This window comes from Dreissena polymorpha, chromosome 4 (genome assembly GCF_020536995.1).
Source record: "Dreissena polymorpha isolate Duluth1 chromosome 4, UMN_Dpol_1.0, whole genome shotgun sequence".
Lineage (NCBI taxonomy): Eukaryota > Metazoa > Mollusca > Bivalvia > Myida > Dreissenidae > Dreissena > Dreissena polymorpha.
The window spans coordinates 15671068-15695000 of NC_068358.1; the positions used below are offsets into that span (position 1 = coordinate 15671068).

Consider the following 23933-nt stretch of genomic DNA (forward strand, 5'->3'; position numbering starts at 1 on the left):
GCCCCTTGACAGCCATGTTTTTCAAGCAAACGTTTCCATTTTTCGAACTCATCCAAGATATCATTGAGACCAATCTTCTGACAAAAGTTCATGAAGATTGGACAAAAAATGTGCCCTCTAGAGAGTTAACAAGGCAAATGTTGACGCCGCACAACGCACAAAGAACGACGGACAAAAGGCGATCACAAAAGCTCACCATGAGCACGTTGTGCTCAGATGAGCTAAAAAAAAATATGGTCATATAAGAAAAACAACCCTTCCCCCCTGCCAGCTATGTTTTTAAACAAATGAAAATAATTTTGGAAAATGACCACCACATTTTAAAAAAGTATTCTTTAAAGTCATATAAGGAAAAGAGCTGCTTTGGAATTTTTTTCACTATCAAATAATCTTAAGTTTTTGGTGCGAGGTCTACCCAATGAAAATTTAAAATCAGTTTGGTAGGTTCCTCCAAGCACTTTCAGAGGTGGTTTTTAAAGTAAATTGTTTAGGAACACAACATTAGATGGTGACTGACCAGAATAGCGCTCAGAGAAACTTCAATAATTGAACATACAATATAAAACTATTACGTTTTCAACAGAACATACAAAACATAGTAAAAAAAAGAAAGAACTAAACTGTCACAAAAAGGAGCCCAGCAAAGAAGCTTTTCCTATGAATTAATTTACTAAAAAGAAACAAGAGATGTGTTTGTAAGAAACACAATGCCCCCTATTGCGCCGCTTTGAAATAAAATTTCAATACATCATTTGACAGTTTTACAAATTATCTCCCTTTAAAAGCTTATTACTTCCCTAGGATTGTATTTTTTGACTTTTGACCTTAATGGATGACCTTGACCTTTCACCACTCAAAATGTGCAGCTTCATGAGATACACATGCATGCTAAATATCAAGTTGCTATCTTCAATATTAAAAAATTTTTGACCAAATTTTAACGGAGGTTAAAGTTTTGGGACACACACAATGAATGAATGAATGAATGACTGACAGACAGGCCAAAAACAATATACCCCGATCTTTCGATCCAGGGGCATAAACATTGAAAATCTTTTTAGGAAAAGTGATGGTATTTAGTCGATGATAACAAAGAAAGATGATGCTTATTCAATTGAACACATGTGATAAGTAAACAAATGTTCCCTTTTTGTTAAATTGAACAGTAGCTGCCAATACTAGCCGTATTCAAAAGTGATGGGTTTGTTCTTTCATGGTGCAGCAAAAGGGTATTTAGTGAACAATAATTGTTTTACTGACAATTCAGTCGTGAGTAAAGAACATTCCTATAACCCAATCCCAGTTAGGGGCATGCGATTAAAAAAGGTAAAATATCAATAGTTTAAGAAGAATGCTCACATCAAGGCTGTATGTAGCAAGGCGGCCCATGTCAGCATCATAGTACGTGTCAAGAGGTCGGCGGGAATCTGGCGGCATCTCCGTGGTCATGTGGAACACCTGGCAACACGATACACATGAAATAGTACACATGTAACAGGGCTATAGATAACAAGCGTATTTGCGTTATTACGCAATTAAAATAACCAAAAACGTAATTAAAATCAAAATAAAGCGTACACAAACGCAAATTTAATAACGTAATTCCCGTAAAAAACCTTGCGTCACGAAAGGCAATTCTTACAAACACCTGGCGTATTTTTAGACTGGTTATTTTCTGTACAAAAATGTACCGGATAGTTTATAAGCCGTCCTATGAAGAAAAGAAGGCAGTCTTTCCAGCGGTTATCAATCTTTCGGGTATTATTGTAATTATTCGTAGACCCGTCCGATTTATACTTTCATTTTCAAGGTGACTCAAAATGACCCTAAACGGGGTGCATCGCTTTGAACAGCCATAACTTCATCAATTGTGCAGCGATTTTCACGAACTCAATCTTATTCAACGCAAAAAATAGAATGAACTTTGATCAGAAATTCAGAAATTGTTTGTTGTTATGTACAGGTACCTTTTTGAATTCCATTTGTATAAATGATATAGTAACCTAAGGCTAAGTAGATTTTTATTATATATATATATATATATATATATATATGTATCATTCCCTAAATTACCCAATTGAGTTTAAAAAAACGGGGTTGAAAAACCCAATTAAGCTCAAAAGTAGGGGGTGAAATATTTTGCTCAAACTCTATTGAATTTACAAAAACCCTATTGTTGTCAAAAACAGGGGGTGAATTACCCAATATACCCCAAAAGATATCTATAGCCCTGCATGTAAACTTGAACAAATGAGCCATCCTCTGGCGCAAGGGGGCTTTATGCATGAGCGTAAAGTGTCGTCCCAGATTAGCCAGTGCAGTTTGCACAGGCATATATAGGGAAACACTTTACGTTCATGTATTTAGCCCCATTTTTCCAGAGCTAGGCTCAAACCACGAGATACTAATGGATAGCTGATACATTTGTTACATATCTGCCTTCTCTATTCGAAAATTGTTTATGACATGAGATCTATTTATGGATATATCAAAAGTAATAATACACATGAGACTTAAAGTCAACAAGGTCTCCAATTCCGGAACAGTCTTCTTTCTCCCTACCTCCTTTGCGAAGTTCTCCCTTGCTCCCTCATTGAGGTTCCCGCCTAGGCCCCGTATTAGGCACATGGCAAAGTGAGACTTGTTGCGCACGTGACTCAGGTGAGACAGGCCGTTCAGGACCACACCCACTAGGCTAGTCTCAACTACAAAATCGTTCTGAAATTGAGAAATTTTTATGTTGTGATGATGCACTTTGAATTATGTATTTTTAAGCAAATAAATTGTTTATTTCTGGGAACTTGGACAAACAGGTATGGTAATTATGTAGGTTGCTTTTTCCTTTATACATTTCATTTTAACCCATTTATGCCTAGTGTCTAGAAAAAGGGCCTAAGAAAACAGCGTAGACCCAGATGAGACATAGCATGATCTCATCAGGGTCTGCACTGTTTGCTTAAAGGAATTTCTGTAAGAAATATTCAAAATATAGAAATAAATATACTTGACATCCCTAATTTTGGAAATGAATTGATCCAATCTAGAAGGATGGGAGAGTCCACTAGGCATAAATGGGTTAATAAAATTCAGAATGTCTTCAAAAATTGTTCTTCTTTTCTTTTCTTAAAGAAATAGTTTCAGCATTATTTTCAAAGATATTTATTAGATATATTAATGATTTTGATAAGAACAAATAAATAAATGAGTCCAGCATTCACAGCCATCAGGTCCAACTGGCCATATCAAAATACAATCAGTGAATACATACATTTTATAGGAATTAATGAATTTGAACACTTTATCCAACTTCATTTGTAACAGAATACATTCTGGTTCCCAGACTATGGTTATTAACATTTATAATTTTATGTGAAAAATGGAAACCATTAGTTAAATATTTGTTTTGTCTCACTGCAGTCAGTGCGAGTACATAATTACAACTGTGTACGCAATTAAATCTTACAATGCCCAAAAAACCCATGTATAAGAATATTTTTTAAACAAAACACACACACACACACACACAAGTTAACAAAACAAAATTCAATGTTATGGAACTTGTTGGCAAACATAAACTTTTTTAGGCAATCACAATCCTGTTTTTAATGGTGTTAGGTATAAACTGGAATGGGACAGTTACAATATAAAACCATTACAGCAGTGCATGAGTAAATTAAAAACAAGATGTGTTTGTGAAACACTATGTCCAACCCCCATATATTTTACCTTTGACCTTGAAGGATTACCTTGACCTTTCACCACTCAAAATGTGCAGCTCCATGAGATACATATGCATGCCAAATATCAAGTTGCTATCTTCAATATTGCAAAAGTTATAATAATGGCCAATGTTAAAGTTTGACGCAAACAAACCAACAAACAGGCAGGGCAAAAACAATATGTCCCCCAGTATAGACTTGGGGACATAAAAACATTGTGTAATGTTAGTTTTTATCCACATTAAAATATAAAAAAATCATTAAAATTGTGCAATATAATATTTGGTAAAGATGTGATAACTTACTGGTGAACTTTGCTAATTTAAATTTGATAAATAAGCATATTTGCATAAGCCACATAGAAAGCGATATATATATTTTAATTTAGATATATTTACTACTTTTTGTACCAATTTATCATGTCATTTATAAAGGAGCAATTCCAGAATACATCAGTTGAGCAGCATAATGCGCAGTCTGGTCTTGAGCTTAACTGTCTGCTAATAAGACCAAAAAGTAAAGTGCACAGTGTATCTCCTAATCAGACTGGGCCAATGCGCTGGCTGATCTGAGGCTACCCTAACTACATATAGAATAAAAAACATTATTTTATACCTAATGATAAAATATGACATTTCTGCAGTGAAATAACAGCAGGGAAAATAAACAAATTGTTATTTTCACCGGTGAAAATAAAATCAAATCAGAACTACTTTTTTTATTTTTAGATTATCATAAATATATTTTTTTTTTTTCTATGGTCACGAGTGAATTAAAATTGACATTCCACAGAATCCAACAAATTTTTTTTTTATTGTATGCCTTTTCACCGTTTATTTACCTTGTAAAAGAGTTTTACTGGAGAATTTCGCTGGTATAATGACGTCATTTTGTCTCACTTATGACGTCATTCTGTGTTTTGAAATGTATTTAGGCACGCCACGGGAGAAAGGGTAACTTTTCAGCGAGAGGGAAACAGCTGTTAATTATTTTCTTGAAAAAGGGGCATAACAGAAACAGAAAATGTGTTCATGTCAGTCTAAGATCGTTTGTTATTTCACTTGTGATCATAGAAAAATAATAGTTTCTATGACCAGATGTTAAATAACAAACGATCTTACACTGACATGAACAAATATCCTCTATTTCTCGCATGACAAAGTTCAGTTGGGATGTAAAGAAAATCCAACTTCAACCTCATGTTTTTGAGAACAATGTGCATTCATGATGTGTTCATAGCAATGTAAAACTAAGAAGAATAATGGGATATATACACCATTCAATATGCAAACAAATTATCTAAAATATATAAATAAACAAATCGTATTTAAGTAATTAATGACGGTTTTGTCACGCAAACGCTCAAATACCAGATGGACTGAAGGAAAGACCGATGGACTGACAGTCTGATAAATGTTAATATGTCCTACACTGAAGGCATTTGAACATATTTGGAACAGAAAACCACCAATAACATTGTTTAAGTATGGTTCGAAGATGTAAAAAGAAAAATCCTTTGTTAAAGGTCTATGCAATGAGTGATTTTTATTTTACTTTGCGAATAATAACAATAATAACAAGTGGTGGAAGTGTCATGCAAAATATGCAAGAGAGTGCATAGAATATTAACTGTCCAACATTGAACAATATACTGAACAATTAACTGCTTACCGCATTCTGAGCATATAATAAAATGAATTTCATTATAATTATGTTATTGGTGTATTATGCTGTATATTAGCCATGACAACTGCATGGCTTAAATAATGCACATTTATTAATATTGTAAAATAATGAAAAAACCAGTTTCAAGTGAATGTCTTTTCTGATAACATAAATCTCTACAAGTAAAAAAATTAATTATTTAATACATTTGTTACTTTAATTACAACAAAGCTTGAGTGAAGTGTTCGGATAATAGGCTAATTAAAGGGATCTTTTCACGGTTTGGTAAAGTGACAAAATTGAAAAAAATTGTTTCAGATTCGCAAATTTTCATTTTAGTTAAGATATTTGTGAGGAAACAGTATTACTGAACATTTACCATAGTCCAGTATAGCCATTATATGTATCTTTGGACGATTTGAAAACCTTAAAATTATAAAGCGTTGCAACGTAAAACGATTGAATAATTTGGAGAGTTCTGTTGTTGTCGTTTAAATTTACGAAACTAGGAAGATTGCTTATATAAGGTATAAAATACTTAAACTGTGTATACCCAGCGGAATAGCCGAGAGGGCTAATGCGTTTTTACTTCAGACTAACTCCAGGACTCCGGAGGTCACTAGTTCGAGCCCTGGTACCAGCTACTTTTTTTACTTTTTTAAATTTTATTCTTGATTTTTTACTGGAGCTTTTAAGATCCAATGTTTACATTTATCAATATAAAACATTTAATGACAAACTTCAATATATGCCAAAATCTGTGAAAAGGCCCCTTTAAAGCTCAATAACAATAACAAGTTTCACCCAGGTAACAATAAGATGCCTAAGTAAGGAGCTGTTTTTCAATTAATATTGATACATTTAAGGTCTGTCATGATCCGTGCCATTCTAAAATGAATCTTATGACATATTCAACCAGTGTTATTCCAGACCATCTGCGCAGCCTGGTCTGAAGCTACCCTTTCTGCTTATGAGACCAAGAAACTTTGCATGACTTTATAGCAGACAGCGTAGCTCCTGCCCAGATTGTTCATTCGCAGGCTTAGCAGCTATGCCGGCAGAATATGACATATGATCCATTTTTGCATGACGCAGCTAAATTTAGTAAGAAAGCACCAAAACATTAGCGTTTAGATAAAACATATATAAATCGACTCGTAAAATTTCAAATGTCAATCAATCCACACACTCAGTCTTACATGCTTTGTTTTCTATGGATTGATCAGGCATATATGTATATATTAGTCCCACATTTTGCTATTGATTTATGTGGCCAAACATATATCAGTCACACTCTTTTTCAATTAAGAACTACAGAACACCATATTGGACCTAGTTTGTAATCATTGTAATACAAACAGCATTAAATATATCGGCAGTGACTTTTTTAAATTACACTTGAAGATTTCAAATTTTAGGTATTTACAATTAAACTTTTTTTATAATAAACAAGAGCTGTCACCATAGGATGACATATGCCCCCTATAAACGCTTTGATAGAAGTTATGAGCATTTTTCAAAACCTAAACGCAGATTTCGAAACCTAAATGCGGACCCTAAGTTCAAGGTCAAGGCCACAGGGGTAAAAAATGTTGTGCGTATGGAAAGGTCTTGTTCATATACACATGCATACCAAATATGAAGGTTATATCTCAAGGGACATAGAAGTTATGAGCATTTTTCGAAACCTAAACAAGGATTTCGAAACCTTAACGCGGACCCTAAGTTCAAGGTCAAGGTCACAAGGGTAAAAATGTGTGTGTATGGAAAGGCCTTGTCCATATACACATGCATACCAAATATGAAGGTTATATCTTAAGGGACATAGAAGTTATGAGCATTTTTCGAAACCTAAACGCAGATTTTGAAACCTAAACACGGACCCTACGTTCAAGGTCAAGGTCACAGGGGTAAATTTTTTGTGCGTATGGAAAGGCCTTGTCCATATACACATGCATACCAAATATGAAGGTTATATCTCAAGGGACATAGAAGTTTTGAGCATTTCAAAACCTAAACGCAAAGTGTGACGGAAAGACGGACAGATGAATGGACGGACAGACGGACGGACAGTCTGATCACTATATGCCCTCCTTCGGCGGCATAAAAAAAACCCATTAATTTTGTAAGCTATTTCAAACATTAACATCATGGGAATTTTCTGTACTATGATTTAAACTATGGACAGCAAAGTTGTATGAAAAGCTAACTAAAGCGTGACTATAGACTTCAATCCAATGTATGTATGTATATACATGCATATATATAATTCTAGGAAGCAGTAAGTACCATTGCTTTCATGCTATCAAAGCATTACCTTTGTACTCATCTATTCACATCAAAATTTACATATCAGATGAAATATTCATTAGAATATGCACCTTGAAAAACTTTTAATATTTTTTATCATCAAAATTACACTAGTAATTGGAATACAAGTATTGGGAATTGAAAAGCTTTCAAACATGTACAAAGTAAATTGCCCATAAAACAAATTGAAGCATGAAAATATTATTTGAAACTGTGCATTATTAAATTAATACAAACAATTCATACATATTTAAATAGAATAAAAAGTAGACAAATATATATTCTAGCACTTCTAACTTTATGATTGTACTCTATATTACATATGTAGTGATGGTTTCAATATGAAATTTGATCTGCACACAATTATGTGTCACCAATAAGGGCAAGATTTTTTATATGTAAATAAAATTCCCTTTCCTGCTTTAAATTACACATAAAGTGAAATTCTTAAAGAAAGTCCACTTTATATTCCTTGCTCAGTCCAAAGCAATATGAAAACAGTGTAATATTTGTTTTAAGGTTTAAACTGCTTTCCTTTGAGCCATTTATTCATGTTCCACAAATAACCCAAACTCACTAACAAGTCCACTTACATCAGTTTTGTATTCACTACCCATAAACCATTATCATGACCATCTTCACCAAAGGATTCTACTCACTATCCATAACCCACTCAGATGACCATTTGAGTCTTGTTCTGAGAAAACTGGGCTTAATGCTTGTGCGTAAAGTGTCGTCCCAGATTAGCCTGTGCAGTCTGCACAGGCTAATCAGGGACGACACTTTCCGCTTAAACTAGATTTTTGGTAAAAAGGGATTTCCTTTAAACGAAAAATACCATTAAAGCGGAAAGTGTCGTCCCTGATTAGCCTGTGCGGACTGCACAGGCAAATCTGGGACGACACTTTACGCACATGGATTATGCACAGTTTTCTCAGAACGCGACTCATTTTTGGTCAAACCTGTTATTCAATACCCATATCCCTTTAACACATGACTACAATCAAACCATAAATTTATTCTCAAACTAAAACACTGACCAATAATATCAGTTTTTCTTTTCCAACACTGAATTTTAATGGTTTGCATTTTGAAGCAATTACCTATATGGAAACCCTTGCCGAATAAATATGTGTCTTGTTCTGAGAAAACTGGGCATAATGCATGTGCGTGAAGTGTCGTCCCAGATTAGCCTGTGCAGTTCGCACAGGCTAATCAGGGATGACACTTTCCGCCTAAATTGGATTTTTGCTAAGAAGAGACTTCATTTAAATGAAAAATGTCATAAAAGTGGAAAGTGTCGTCCCTGATTAGCCTGTGTGGACTGCACAGGCTAATCTGGGATGACACTTTACGCACAAGCAGCAAGCCCAGTTTTCTCAGAACGTGGCTCATATAAACATTCTGGGGATACTATGTCATATGCCTCAAGAATACCTCCACACCAGAATGAGCAAGGTTTCATAGTCTGATTAGCGGACAGGGAAGATCATAAGCGCCAGCTGGTCTGGAGCTATGCTAGCCGCATATGACATAAGACCCATTTTCACATGACACAGGTCAAATCTAAAAAATCAATCAATGGAATCTATTACAAGCAATCTTGTTGGTCAATATTTTCAGTTGAGGCTAAATGTGTCTTGTTCTGTGAAAATTCGGCAAAATGCATGTGCGTAAAGTGTCGTCCCAGATTAGCCTGTGAGGACGACACTTTCTGCTTCTATGGTATTTTTGGTTTAAAGGAAGTCTCTTTTACACAAAAATCCAGACGGAAGGCGGAAAGTAATTCCTGATTAGCCTGTGCGAACTGCACAGGCTAATCTGGGACGACACTTTATGCACATGCATTAAGGCCAGTTTTCTAAGAACAAGACACAAATTTGTGAGATATTTCGTTTATCTGCTTAACCAGGTGGCTCACCTGTTTGAGGACCCAGTCGAGGGCCTTGTAGAAGTAGTCCTCGATGTAGCCTCCAAGCACCTGCTGTTCAGCTTGAGGCTGGGTGAGAATCCACGAGTGGATGAGAGCCTTCACGTCCGTGTCCTCATCACTGCAATATGGTTACCACAATTATAGCTTGGCACAGTACGAGTCGTCTTCTGAGAAAACTGGGCATAATGAATGTGCGTAAAGTGTTGTCCCAGATTAGCCTGTGCAGTATGCACAGGCTAATCAGGGACGACACTTTTCGCCTAAATTGGATTTTTGCTAAGAAGTCTTCATTTTAACGAAAAATGTCATAAAAGCATAAAGTGTCGTCCCTGATTAGCCTGTGCAGACTGCACAGGCTAATCTGGGATGACACTTTACGCACATGCATTACGCCCTGTTTTCTCTGCTCGCGACTCATTTTTAGCTCAACTCAGAATATGAGATTTTAGTTTTCACTCAGCTGAGTATTGAGAATGTCTGTCAGATCACAAAGAATCTCAAATCTCAGCTATAAAAATATGAACAAATTCCTCCTGAAACACAGGGTTGAGTTAGACTCAAAACTTAAAAAAAATCTGTGAACACCAAATTGAGCCTGATAATCAAACTCATCTCAAACATTGAGAAAAAGCGTTGTGTCAGAATATTGACTTAAGTATGTTTGTGAACTGGGCCCTAGTCACTGTAGTGATAAAAACACCCCACCCCACTCCAGACACCACAGGCCTTAATAAGCAGCAAAATGTATAACCATGTAATAGAGATTCTAAGATGAACAAGAGATGTGTTTGTCAGAAACACAATGCCCCCTATTGCGCCGCTTTGAAGCCATAAATTTGACCTTTGACCTTGAAGGATGACCTTGACCTTTCACCACTCAAAATGTGCAGCTCCGTGAGATACACATGCATGCCAAATATCAAGTTGCTATCTTCAATGTTCAAAAAGTTATGACAAAACTTTTAACGAAGGTTTAAGTTTTAGGAAAGAAAAATACAATGATATTTGACCTTTGACCTTGAAGGATGACCTTGACCTTGACTTTTCACCACTCAAACTGTGCAGCTCCATGAGATACACATGCATGCCATATATCAAGTTGCTATCCTCAATATTTAAAAAGTTATCAAACTTTAACTAAGGTTAAAGTTTTGGAATACACACAATGACACAATGACAGACAGACAAGCCAAAAACAATATACCCCCGACCTTTGATCCGGGGGCATAAAAAGGGGATAACTTCAACAATGTTTAACGTAGAAATACAACCACCGATGTTCAATTAAGTTTTTAGCAAGTTGTTATAACCATGTTTTAGAGATTCTAAGTTTAAACAAGACATCGTCGGAGATGGGTGATGCTCCCCAAAGTTTTTTTTGTCACAATATTGCACTAAATGTTCAGATAAAAGGAAACGTCTAGTAGTTGGGGAGACAAGAATTGCACTATATGTACAGTTAATGGAAAATTTCAAAGGGTCATAACTCTGTGAAAAATCATCCGACCAGAACCGGCTGATAATATGCACATCTCCTCTTGCTAGTGGAGCTTCCCATAAAGTTTAATTAAATTCCGGTCATTAATTGCTGAGAAATAGCCCGTTGTGCAAGGACGGACGGACACACCGACACACGCACTGACAGATGAAGCGGCGACTATATGCTCCCCCCAAAATTAATTTTGGGGAAGCATAAAAAGCGAATAACTTCAGCAATTTTTAACGTAGGAAAACAGCAACTGAAGTTCAAATGTATTCAAAAAGTTTATTTTTATGAATAAATTGCTTTGAAATGTTGTCAACAATAGTTCCCCCATTGTGTTCCCACCTGAGGAAGATCATGCCCATGCGAGAGATGGTAGCAGGCGAGGCACAGCTGAGGTCATGGGTCTCAAACAGGAAGTTGACATTAGGGCCAAACTGAATTCTCTCCCCTGATGGCATCGTCAGCAGACGGTTGTCGTCCAATACGGAGTTTAGTGACTCGATCCATTCTGGGTCAATGTCTCCGTCACAAATGATCCACGACTGGACCTCTGAGAATGATAAAACATGCAAATATTGTTAATGAAATATAACTCTAAAATGTTTATAGTATTTTAAGGACTATTTTTAAAATATTAAAACTATTGAAATATTTATTTCCTTTTTCTGTTTCAATCAACTAATTAATGTAAATATCTTTTCATCTAAGTGCATACAGACAGGAAACATGGCATGACTAGACTTATACAAAGGCCATACAGTCTATATAAAATAACATAATTTGTAACAAAATTCAACAAATGCAATCTATTTTAGGTCCAATCAATCAACAAGTTTTTCTACTCCTCTATTTAACACAAAATCTATTGTAAAGTTAACAGATAATAAGAACAAAACAAGAACTGTTTATACAACAGAATGCTCCGTCTAAGTTACAAGTAATCTAACCCCGCCCGACCCAGCCCCTCACCAGCCCCTCGCCAGACATCCTTACCCTGGGGCTCCTTGACGACCTGGCGGGCGCTGTATGTGAGCACCCCATCCGTCCACTCACGGGTGTCCATGTCTATAGAGCCCAGCAGCTGGGTGCGAGGCATGGCCTTCGGGTTCATAGTGTAGTGTTTCACCACCTGGCGTGTAACAAATTGTGTTCTTTGTAAGTTTTAAAAGACATACAGAAGTGTTTTTAAAGAAGAATGAAATTAGGTGACAGACATTTTGGAACTTTTGTATATGATTTTGTTTTGTTTTCCACAAATATTTTTAATTTGTATTATATAAATATAAATATATTAACCTTGTTCTGGGAAAACTTGGCTTAATGGTTGTGTTTTCTTCCCAGATTATCCTGTGTAGTGTGCACAGGCTACTCATGGACAACAACTCCTTTAAAGTAAGTTTTTACTTCACAAAAATTCAGGCTAGGCAGAGTGTATCGTCCCTAATAAGCCTGTGAGGACTACACAGGCTAATCTGGAATGACACTATTCACACTTGCATTCAGCCCAGTTTTCCAGCAGCACGACTCAAATACCAAGCTCAGATCAACAAGTTTACACTACACACTGACCTTGTTGAGCTTGTGGAGGCCCATGCGCAGGATTCTCCACAGGGTTGACTTGCCGGAGCCACTCGGACCCACGACCACCACACCGGTACGCTGACGCAGCTGCTCATACAACTCTAGAGCCTTCTTGATCTGGAAAAAAAATATGGTGAAGTCTACATGCAAGAATTGAACAAGAGATGTGTTTGTCAGAAACACAATGCCCCCTAATGCCCCGCTTTGAATTGTTTGTTTTGACCTTTGACCTTGAAAGATGACCTTGACCTTTCACCACTCAAAATGTGCAGCTCCATGAGATACACATGCATACCAAATATCAGGTTGCTATCTTAAATATTACAAAAGTTATTGCAAAAGTTTAACCAAGGTTCAAGTTTGTGACAGACAGACAGACAGACAGACAGACAGACAGACAGACAGACAGACAGACAGACAGACAGACAGACAGACAGACAGACAGACAGACAGACAGACAGACAGACAGACAGACAGACAGACAGACAGACAGACACATACAATGATAGACAGACAGGCCAAAAACAATATACCCCCCCTCATTCGATCCGGGGCATAAAAATGAGACTAGCTCTGGAAAGATGGGCTTAAATGCAAGTGCGTACAGTGTTGTCCCAGATTAGCCTGTGCAGTCCGCACAAGTTAATCAGAGACAACACTTTCTGCTTTTATTATATTTTTCGTTTAAAGCAAGTCACTTCTTAGTAACATTCCAGTTTAGGGGTAAAGTGTTGTTCCTGATTAGCCTGTACAGACTGCACAGGTTAATCTGGGACGACACTTTACGCACATGCATTAAACCCCTTTTTTCCCAGAGGGAGGCTCAAATAAAATATGACATCGCCATGAATCCAAATTTGACAGTGTTCTACTAATTCATTTAATTACAATGATTGTACAATTCTAAGTATGGTCTACATATAAGCTAACTACACTTACACTTTCAGCACAGCAACTCAATTTAATCTCAAGTTATTGGGGGGTGGAAACTATTTTTTAGGAACAGTTTCCTTCACCTTTACTTGAGTGGCCCAAAATAGCTTTCCCCAAAAAGATCCAAGAGCCATTAGAAAAGCAAAACAGGGCGGATATCTGTAAAATAGTGCTGTAAAATTTAATGTCCAAAAATTTAGAGTCATTAATTAAGAGAAAAAAATGGTATGTAAATTATGAGTCACGAAAAATAATATTTTGATTTGGCCAAAAAAGTTGGTGTCCAAAAATTTAGAGTGACCGAAAACTTAGAGTAATTACGGTAGTATTAAGCAACTCTTAGACAGTGCACAAACTAGACAATAATTCATTTAAATAATATGAAATAATATGACCACAATGGTCACGAAGCGTTCCCCTCAGTTAAAAAAACACCAATGGTGAAAGACTTGACCTGGTGACCTAGTTTTTTTTACCCCATTAGACCCAGAGTCAAATATTGCATTGATATGTGTCTTGTTCTGTGAAAAATGGGCAAAATGCATGTGCGTAAAGTGTTGTCCCAGATTAGCCTGTGCATTTTTCACAGGCTAATCAGGGACGACACTTTATGCCTAAATTGGATTTTTGCTAAGAAGAGACTTCATTTACAAGAAAAATGTCATAAAAGCGGAAAGTGTCGTCCCTGATTAGGACTGCACAGGCTAATCTTAAACGACACTTTACGCACACGCATTATGTCCAGTATTCTCAGGACACGACTCATATTGCCAAGATAAACATTCTGACAATGTTTAACAATGTTTCATCACCATTTAGTCATTAATGTGGCATCTACAGTGGCAAGGTTTATCTAAGATTTGACCTTGTTACCTTGTTTTTGGACGCACATTACCCAGATTTTAACTCAGACTAGATATTTTCAAGACAAACATTCTGACCAAGATTCATCAAGATTGAGTCACAAATGAGGCCTCTAGAGTGGTAACAAGCTATTTTTATGATTTGACCTGACAATCTAGTTTTTTAAAGCACAAGAATTAGATGAAACTCTGCATAGATATTGTAAAAATAAACACTCTGACCAAAGTTTCATCAAGATTTCTTACCGCTTTTATGTTATTATTAGTTTCAAAAAAGTCCCTCCTTACCTAAAATCAAGTTTAGGCGGAAAGTGTCATCCCTGATTAGCCTGTGCGGACTGCACAGGCTAATCAAGGACGACACTTTACGCACATGCATTATGCCCAGTTTTCTCAGATCGTGACTCATATTCAGTGAAGTTCATACCTGCATCTCATTGATGACGAGGTTGGTCTCCTTGCAGACGGCGCGCATGGCCTCAGCCAGGGTCTCATACTCAATGTCCTTGAACTCTATACCTGGGAACACGTCCTTTACCAGGGCATCGAACCTGCAATAGTTAGCAATTTGTCACTTGTTGAAGAAACAATCGTTTTCATCTCAAGTGTATATGCCTACATTATTGTTAGCATGTATGCTGTTTAAAGTCATAAGTTTTAACTGACATACCTGTTACTCTCATAAATTATCATATTGGAGGTCTGCAAATAAATTGCTCATGTTGTGATAATCATATTGTAAGGATTATGCCCCCTCGTAATGTATAAATTTCTATGATTACAACAGCCCAACATTAAGTATGGCTGCTGTTAGAGAAGACAGTTTGTAACAAGTTTGGAAATGATGATGCCAAGGGCCTGAACAACCATCGTAGAAAGAAACTTTAACCATCTTTTATAGTGTACATGAAAATATCTAAGCGTAAAATAGCTCCCAGTTTGACCAATTTCAAACTAGAGTTAATAAAGGTGGCCTATTAGGTCTTTTTAATATGGGAAATACATGCATGAAGTTTGAATGAAATCAGTCAAGCCATTCCTGAGTAACTGGCTTTCCAAATAACTGCGAACACCAACATGGCAGGATGGGTAAAATAACTTGCCTTTTATTTATAGAATTGAGTTAAAAGGACCAAAAGTGTCTTGCTCTAGGAAAACGGGGCTTAATACATGTGCGTTGAGTAGGCACAGGCTAATTATGGACATTATTTTCAGCTTTTATTGAATTTTTTGTTTAAAGGAAGTCTCTCCAAAACAATTATCCAGCCTAAGCAGAAAGTGTCATCCTTTAATAGCCTGTGCAGACTGCGCAGGCTTAACTTGGACAACGTTTTACAAACATGCATGAAGCCCAGTTTTTCCCATAACAAGGCTCATAAAATAGAGTTGTGTTCTGAGACATGTGTTCATGGGCATAATGCATGTGCGTAAAGTGTCATTCCAGATTAGCCTGTGCAGTTCACACAGGCTAATCAGGGACAATACTTTCCACCTAAACTTGATTTTCGGTAAGGAGGGACTTCCTTGAACTAAAATTAGCATTAAAGCGGAAAGTGTTATCCCTGATTAGCCTGTGCAGACTGCACAGGCTAATAGACTGCACAGGCTAATCTGGGATGACACTTTACGCACATGCATTAAGTCCAGTTTTCTCAGAACGCGGCTCAATACATCAAGCCATTCCTGATTAACTAGGTTTCCAAATAGCTTAAACCTAGCTCAGACGCCCAGGCTGCATGGTGTAAAAAAAAGTCAAGCTAAAACACTAACATGATATGTGACGGTACCTGATGCTGTCAGAGAAGGTCAGTTTGGAGATGGTGTTGATGCGTGTTGCCTGGACCACCAGCTTCGCCTCCTCCCCGGCCTCTATCTTACCCCCGGACTGGGACTTCTTCTTCATCTGCAGCAGGTTACCGCAGCCCCTCAGGACCGTCTTAAGGGCCCTCAGGCCCCAGTCGTAGTGCTGCTGGGGGGACAACAGCTCCCTGGGGTGTATTGGGTGATAATGCATTGTTCCTTATTGAAGGATTCAAACGTGATGAACAAAACATTTTGTTAAATGTTCAATTATGCAGATTTAGATTGATGAGATGTTGTTAAAATACTGGTACAAATGCAAATAAAATCTTGCAAAGCCATTTCATACTACAAAATAATATCCTGTAGTTAATTTAAAGAGGAGCTAACTAGTTAAAAAAAAGTTTCAATACAAATTTTACTGCACTGCACTAACCTTACTTAATAATTGCAAAAATAATGTACCGTAATTACTCTAAGTTTTCGGACACCCCCTTTTTTAGCAAAAATAACTATATTTCGTGACTCTTTATTTTCGGACACACGAGTTTTCGTCCGTTATTTATGTCTCTAAGTTTTCGGACAGTATATTTTACAACGCTATTTTACCAAATTTCGAACCTGTTTTCGACATCTAATGACAGTTCAATCATGGGGGTTTACAACCACATTAACATCATAAAACATTGCCGATGCATGCCTGAGGGCAATGGACCATTACATTTGCGTCATTGGGTAAATAACCTTGTAAACCGGTTTTAAACAATGGTTTCGCCCGATAGCATAAGCGTTATGACAATTACCAGGGTTAGCGCCAATTAACAGTTCAATTATCTACCGCAATGGTACTACCCCTTCTCAGTAAAATAACTGTGACAAATACTAAATGTTTCAAATTGTGATGCACCCTATTACAAGTTTTACAAACAATGGAAGGTGTTACACAACAACTATCGGAAATGAACAAACAAAGAATTCATAGTTTGCTTTTTTTATTTGTTAATTACAGTTACAGGTTCATACAAGCATGTATCGGTACATCACATGCTCATTTTTGAACTCGTTGGTCAAAGTACAACATTGAAGTTACTTTCTGTCAAATAAATTAAGCATTTGCAATTATTTAAAATGCAGTGCAAACATGTATAACTGTAATTTATACTAAACGGCATGGTATTTTACAAGCGAGTGCTATAACTGGTAGTCGTTGATACAATTGACGCTATTTTCGGACACTTCCATTTTTGACTCAAAGTTTTCGGACACCTGTATTTTGTTAATATTTTTCGTATCTAAGTTTTCGGACACGAAAAAAATAAATTATTTTTAAGTGTCCGAAAACATAGAGTAATTACGGTATCTAAATATGTTTTCAGGTATTTCATTAAATGATTCATTTTGATTACTAATAAATATAGGATCAATATGAAAAAAGTGCAGACATATTGCAACTGCAGACAGATGCCTGTTTGAGATGTTTCTGTATGTAATGTTTTTTAGTAACTTGTACCAATTGTATCAGGCTGAAGAGTAATCGTTTTGGAACAATATGTGTCTAAAAATAGAAAGTGACGTCATGCAACACTTTTGTAAATAGTTTACGCCGGGACCAACCTATTTATACTGTCCGAATTATATTAAAATTATTCAATAAAATATTGTCCAAAGTTTCCCTATGTAAATTTAAGAGCTAAACCCAGTACTGTCAGAAGTTTACCTACAACATCCGAACATACCAAATTATGGGTGGAGTAATTTTTGACGCAAGTGTAGTATTTCCCATTTAAAATAGCAATATATAAACAACTATAAAATCCAACGAAAATTGGTCTTATTATTATGATAATTGACTTGCCCATTACGTCATCATTAAACGGGGATTTACAATAGAGGTAGGTACGCAACACACAGACAACAAGAGTTCTGCAGTCGGAGAAAAATGCCCCCAAAACAGGGCCTTGATTTTAACACTTATTGTGACAGTGACCTTGACCTTTGACCTAGTGAACCCAATTTCAATAGGGGTCATCTACTGTCCAAGGCCAATGCAAATGTGAAATATCAAGTCAATCGGTCAATTGGTTGACGAGTTATTGATCAGAAAAGATTTTCACACTTATTGTGACAGTGACCTTGAACTTTGACCTAGTGATCCCAATTTCTATAGGGGGTAATCTACTGCCCAAGGCCAATGCACTTGTGAAGTATCAAGCCAATCAGTCATTTCGTTGACGAGTTATTGATCAGAAACGATTTTCATACTTACTGTGACAGTGACCTTGACATAGTGACCCCAATTTCAATAGGGGTCATCTACTGTCCAAGGCCAATGCACATGTGAAGTATCAATCCAATCGGTCAATCCGTTCAAAAGTTATTGATCGGAAACAAACTGGTCTACCAACAGACACACAGACCCACAGACAGACCTTCATCCAGCAAAACAATATACCCCCTCTTCTTCGAAGGGGGCATAAATAAGGATCAAGTCCTAGTATAATTGCTGACTTTCACAGATTCACCCTACAGCCCATAAACCTGAATGTTACACACAAAACAATCAAAGCTGAGACATCATACAGACAAACAAACCTGGAGAGGTTGAAGATGGCAACCAGCTTGCGGCCAAGGCTCTTGGCCTGCTTGAAGCCTTCCGAGAACAGAATCACCTCTGCAATCTGCTCGTTGTCTGGCTTGGACATGGCCACAGGACGGAACAGCGCCTTCAAGTTGTCTGGCAGCTTCTGACGACCCCCGTAACCCTTGCCGGCCGGATTCATGGTGATGAAGATGCCAGAGTTGTGGTCAATGTTGACCTTAGCAAAAATATAACATAATTATAGGTTATTGTGTTATTTCTTTGTGTAAAAATGAAAACACAATTCCATGAAACTGGTTTTTAACTATTCAGTTTTAAAGGTCTGCAAGTAAGCAGCCTGCATAATAAATTTTAATTTAACAAATTTAAATCCAAACTCAAGTTATTGAGGGTAAACGTTTTTTTTCTAATTTAAGTAACAATGCCTCAACATGTCACAAATGAAAGCATGCTTCATCCAGAGTTTCATTGAGGTCGAGGCAAAGGACATTTGAGTCGTGTTCTGAGAAAACTGGGCATAATGCATGTGCATAAAGTGTCATCCCAGATTAGCCTGTGCACAGGCTAATCTGGGATGACACTTTACGCACATGCATTAAGCCTAGTTTTCTCAGAATGCGGCTCATTTATTGACCAGATACTGCCTGTTTGACCTTGTTCAAAACTTGAATAAAAATCTTATTTATTTATGTTTAAATATGCAATATGAGAATCAATACATATGGCTAAAATTCCATAAATGAGACGTGTCATGCCAAATGGGTCGAAGACCATATGCTGCCAATGTAGCTCCAGACATTTTTTTTTACATGCTATGAGTCAATTAAAATCTTTAAAGTGGCTATGAGCATGCTTATGGCCTTTTTCAATGAGTCAAAAGGAAAGAAACGTTCACAACAACATAAAGGAATGCAGATGAAAATATTGGAATTTTTTGCATGCAACAGTTAATGTTAGGGCGAATTGCTAAGGAGAAGTAAAATCCTTTTTTACAATATAATATAAGTGTAATAAATACGGAATATTACGCTAGTCAATTGTTCCAAGAGTTTGTAACTAGAGTGGCTTGTGTGATGACATATCACACGAAAGGCGGAGCCTCGAGTGTGATGCAAAATAGCACAAGCCACGAGAGTGATACAAACTCTTGGAACAATTGACTAGCGTAATATTCCTTTTATTATATACAACAACTAACGAAAACAGTTAACAAATGTAATTTTTACTTTAACAAAACTGACAAAACAATGACTAAAACGGTGCGCCATAGTTTATTTAAGACCCGTATGAATACAGTTTATGTAAATTAACGTGTAAACATTCGAACCGGGAAAACACAGGTATCCGACACGCTTACCTTAACGCCATCGTTAATTTTTATAACAATTAAGTTGACAACTTTAATCCGATGTTTATAACAAAAACGTTTAAACAATATGCACTTCCACTTTTATCTTCCATGTCTTTATCGAAACTTAGTTTAAACCACACTATTATATTGTATTCCTATCGAAATATACATTTATGCATGATTAACACACACTCCAAAATACGTTTTTAACACATAGTTTACTGTTAAAAAACACCACGTCCGACATGTCCTTACAGAGTTTAGATAAAACTATTGTGTTTTGTCACAGAAATGACGTCACACGATGTACTACGTAACATATTTCGTAATATAAAATATTTCTATTTTCGGTGCGTGTAATGTGACGTCATTAAATGGGTCGAAGTAGTCCGGCTAGTATGGTAATACGGAATTGGAAACAGCGAGTAGCGTAATACGGAATTTTTCATTTCAACGATTGATACAACCTGTATTTTGTTAAAAGCATTAAACAGGTATATAATAAATATGCTGAACAGCATTGATATTATAACTGACTGTCAAACAAAAGGTTATGATTTGAATATACATGTAGCCACAATAACTTGGTATATAGTCCTAATTACTTAGTGGTTCAGTCACTGAAACTTGATGTATAGCCACAATAAAGTACAAACATCATTTGAGACGCGTTCTGAGAAAACTGGGCCTAATGCATATGCGTAAAGTGTTGTCCCAGATTAGCCGGTGCAGTCTGCACAGGCTAATCAGGGACAACACTTTCCGCTATTGTGATATTTTCGTTTAAATAAAGTCTCTTCTTAGCAAAAATCCAATTAAGGCGTAAAGTGTCGTCCCTGATTAGCCTGTGTGGACTGCACACGCTAATCTGGGACGACACTTTTTGCACATGCATTATGCCCAGTTTTATCATCATTCAGCTTACGTTTCTGCCCAGCAGCTCAGCGTGAGGCAGCCTGTTCTTGATTGCGTCCTGTATGACCTGGATCTGCATGGAGACGGCCGAGAGTACCGCCTCCTCTAGACGATTGAACTCGTCAAAACATCCCCACGCCCCACATTTCACCAGACCAATGAAGATACGACCCATGGACTTGACGTCTATACCCTGTGGGGAGATAAACCATGTATTGAATGTGGTCACACCCAAAAATCCCCATGACCCATAATTTACTAGACCAATGTAGGTTTGGCAAATGGGCTGTACGTCTTGAAATAAACATAATTGGATTGAAAAAAAATCAGATATAATTAGCACAGGCTAATCAGGGACGACATTTTCCACCTAAATTGGATTTTTGCTAAGAAGAGACTTTATTAGAACGAAAAATGTGATAAAAGCCGAAAATGTCGTCCCTGATTAGCCTGTGCAGACTGCACAGGCTAATCTGGGACGACACTTTACAAACAAGCATTAAGACCAGTTTTCTCAGAATGCGGCTCATATGATGTGTGCTACCCAATGTCCTGCCATTCTCACCTCATCACAGTTAAAGACGAGCACCTGGCGTCCAAACAACCCTCCCAGAGCCTTCACAGACTCTGTCTTACCCGTGCCTGCTGGACCGTACGGGTTGCCTCCAAGGCCCATGTGCATACCTGTCAGGAGAAAATGGGACTCAAACTTTAAAATGTGTTAACAGCTACTGACAACAACTCTTAAGAGGAACAACGACACTTGATTTTGTGATTAGTTCTGGGCTAAGTAAAAGGATAGGCTAGCCTTCAAAATGGTTTGAGCCCTCTATGTTTCAAAGCAGTGACCAAGACTAAATCATTTTAGAGAGTCTTTAACCCTTTGCATGCTGGGAAATTTGTCGTCTGCTAAAATTTCGTCTGCTGAATTTCTAAAATTAGCATTTTCTTCAATTTTTTTCAAAGAATACTATCAGAATAGCAAACAGTTTGGATCCTGATGAGACGCGTCTCATCTGGATCCAAACTGTTTGCAAAGGCCTTTAAAATTTGGTTCCAGCGCTGAAAGGGTTAATGTTATGTGTTGTGTATTGACCTGCATTATATAATACTATCTGAAAGTAACACAAATTTTGTCCTGAAAATGTTCGTGCAGTTTCATAATTTGAATATCTAATTATTTGTTAATAGTATTGAACTAAACTAATAATAAATTCGGACAACATGGATCTTTTTTCCAATATTGTGAATATGAATGCAAATTCTTGAAATTTACAAAACAATATTGGAGGTACATATATTATAGACTGAGTCACCTACCCTGGGTCATAGTGAGATAACATTTGTCGGTGAGAGGCGTGTGGACCAGCTTGGGTGCGTTCCCCTGGTACTCGTATGTATACTCAAACTCTGCATCCACCATCCTCATCGTGCACACATTGTCCTTGCGCAGATAGTACCTAGCAAATATGACATGAATCTCTTAAGTCAATCACAAAATATTCCATTTTACAACCAATACTCCTGAAATATGCATTCCTATTATCAAGGGCATTTCATGGACAAAACCAAACAATTCCAACCAAACATCAATATGCAAAGTAAGAGGATTGTGCAATGGCCATAAATTATGATTTTCTATAGATTTCTACAAAACCTTTTCGATTGTACATCTCAGCAATTACACGATATTTTTTGTCAAGGGTAAACTATTTACCGGAGCTGTTTCTGCCACATCCATTCCACAGGACTACGAATGTTAGCCTTAAGCAGGAAGTGGATCACATCCATGTTGTGGATCGTATCCAGGATGAGGGCCTTCAGTTTGAGGTCGAGGACCTGAGCCTCCTCGGTCTCTGAGTCCCCAAGGTTCACGCTGGTGTAGGAGTCCAGCTGGGACTCGACCTCGCGCGAGAAGTTCATCAGGTTACCAGACTTGATTGCCGTCTCACAGTTCTGACTGAACCGGATCTGCTCAGCCAGGCATAGGATCTGAACAAAGGTCGATGCATAATGATAAAAGGACAGTTCCACCATTTTTGGCTGTGAAATTATTTCCAAAAAATATATATATTTGTAAATACTTAACACTTTTTTGTTCATTTATATAGGGAAAATACAAATTTATGAGTTCATTAACTTTTTCAGTGCTGGAACCGAATTTTGAAGGCCTTTGCAAACAGTTTGGATCCAGATGTGACGCCACAGAACATGGCGTCTCATCAGGATCCAAACTGTTTGCTATTCTGATAGTATTCTTTGAAAAAAATCAAAGAAAATGCTAATTTAAGAAATTCAGCAGACGACACTTTAGCAGACGACAAATTTCCCAGCATGCAAAGGGTTAACATTTGCAGATACCAGCAATATGAGTTAATGCAGGAGTGTGTAGCATCAGCTCCTTACCTGTGAAGGGAACTTGTTAGGGTCCAGGCCCCCTTTGCTCTGATTGGCGTCCTTCAGACATTCCAGCAGTTGCTCCTTCAGTGTGTCCTTCATCTCATCTGACAGCCGGCCCAGCCAGCTCTGAAAGTGTCAGCAGTGGGTCAGCAGCTTTAACTGGGCTTAATGCATGTGCGTCAAGTGTCATCCCAGATTAGCCTGTGCGGACTGCACTTTCCGCTTGTATGGAATATTTCATTTAAAGGTGGGCTCTTTTAAACAAAAATCCATTGTTGGCGGAAAGTGTTGTCCCTGATAAGTCTGGCTTATCCGGACGACTTTTTAGGCACAAGAATTTAAGCCAAGTTTTCCCATAAGGAGGCTTTCCCTGATGCT

The 23933-nt window shown here is 37.2% G+C and overlaps 1 protein-coding gene across 1 annotated transcript in view; it reads right to left on the bottom strand.

Moving 5' to 3' along the window:
- LOC127877136 (cytoplasmic dynein 2 heavy chain 1-like) overlaps positions 1-23933 on the bottom strand; it is a 127184-nt gene that overhangs the window by 68116 nt on the left and 35135 nt on the right. The window contains 14 exon segments of the mRNA XM_052422781.1: positions 1360-1458; positions 2563-2718; positions 9616-9745; positions 11456-11663; positions 12107-12242; positions 12683-12811; positions 14918-15041; positions 16278-16478; positions 18883-19106; positions 21166-21348; positions 21721-21839; positions 22476-22615; positions 22873-23147; positions 23562-23681. Coding sequence (XP_052278741.1) covers positions 1360-1458; positions 2563-2718; positions 9616-9745; positions 11456-11663; positions 12107-12242; positions 12683-12811; positions 14918-15041; positions 16278-16478; positions 18883-19106; positions 21166-21348; positions 21721-21839; positions 22476-22615; positions 22873-23147; positions 23562-23681 — 2244 coding nt within the window.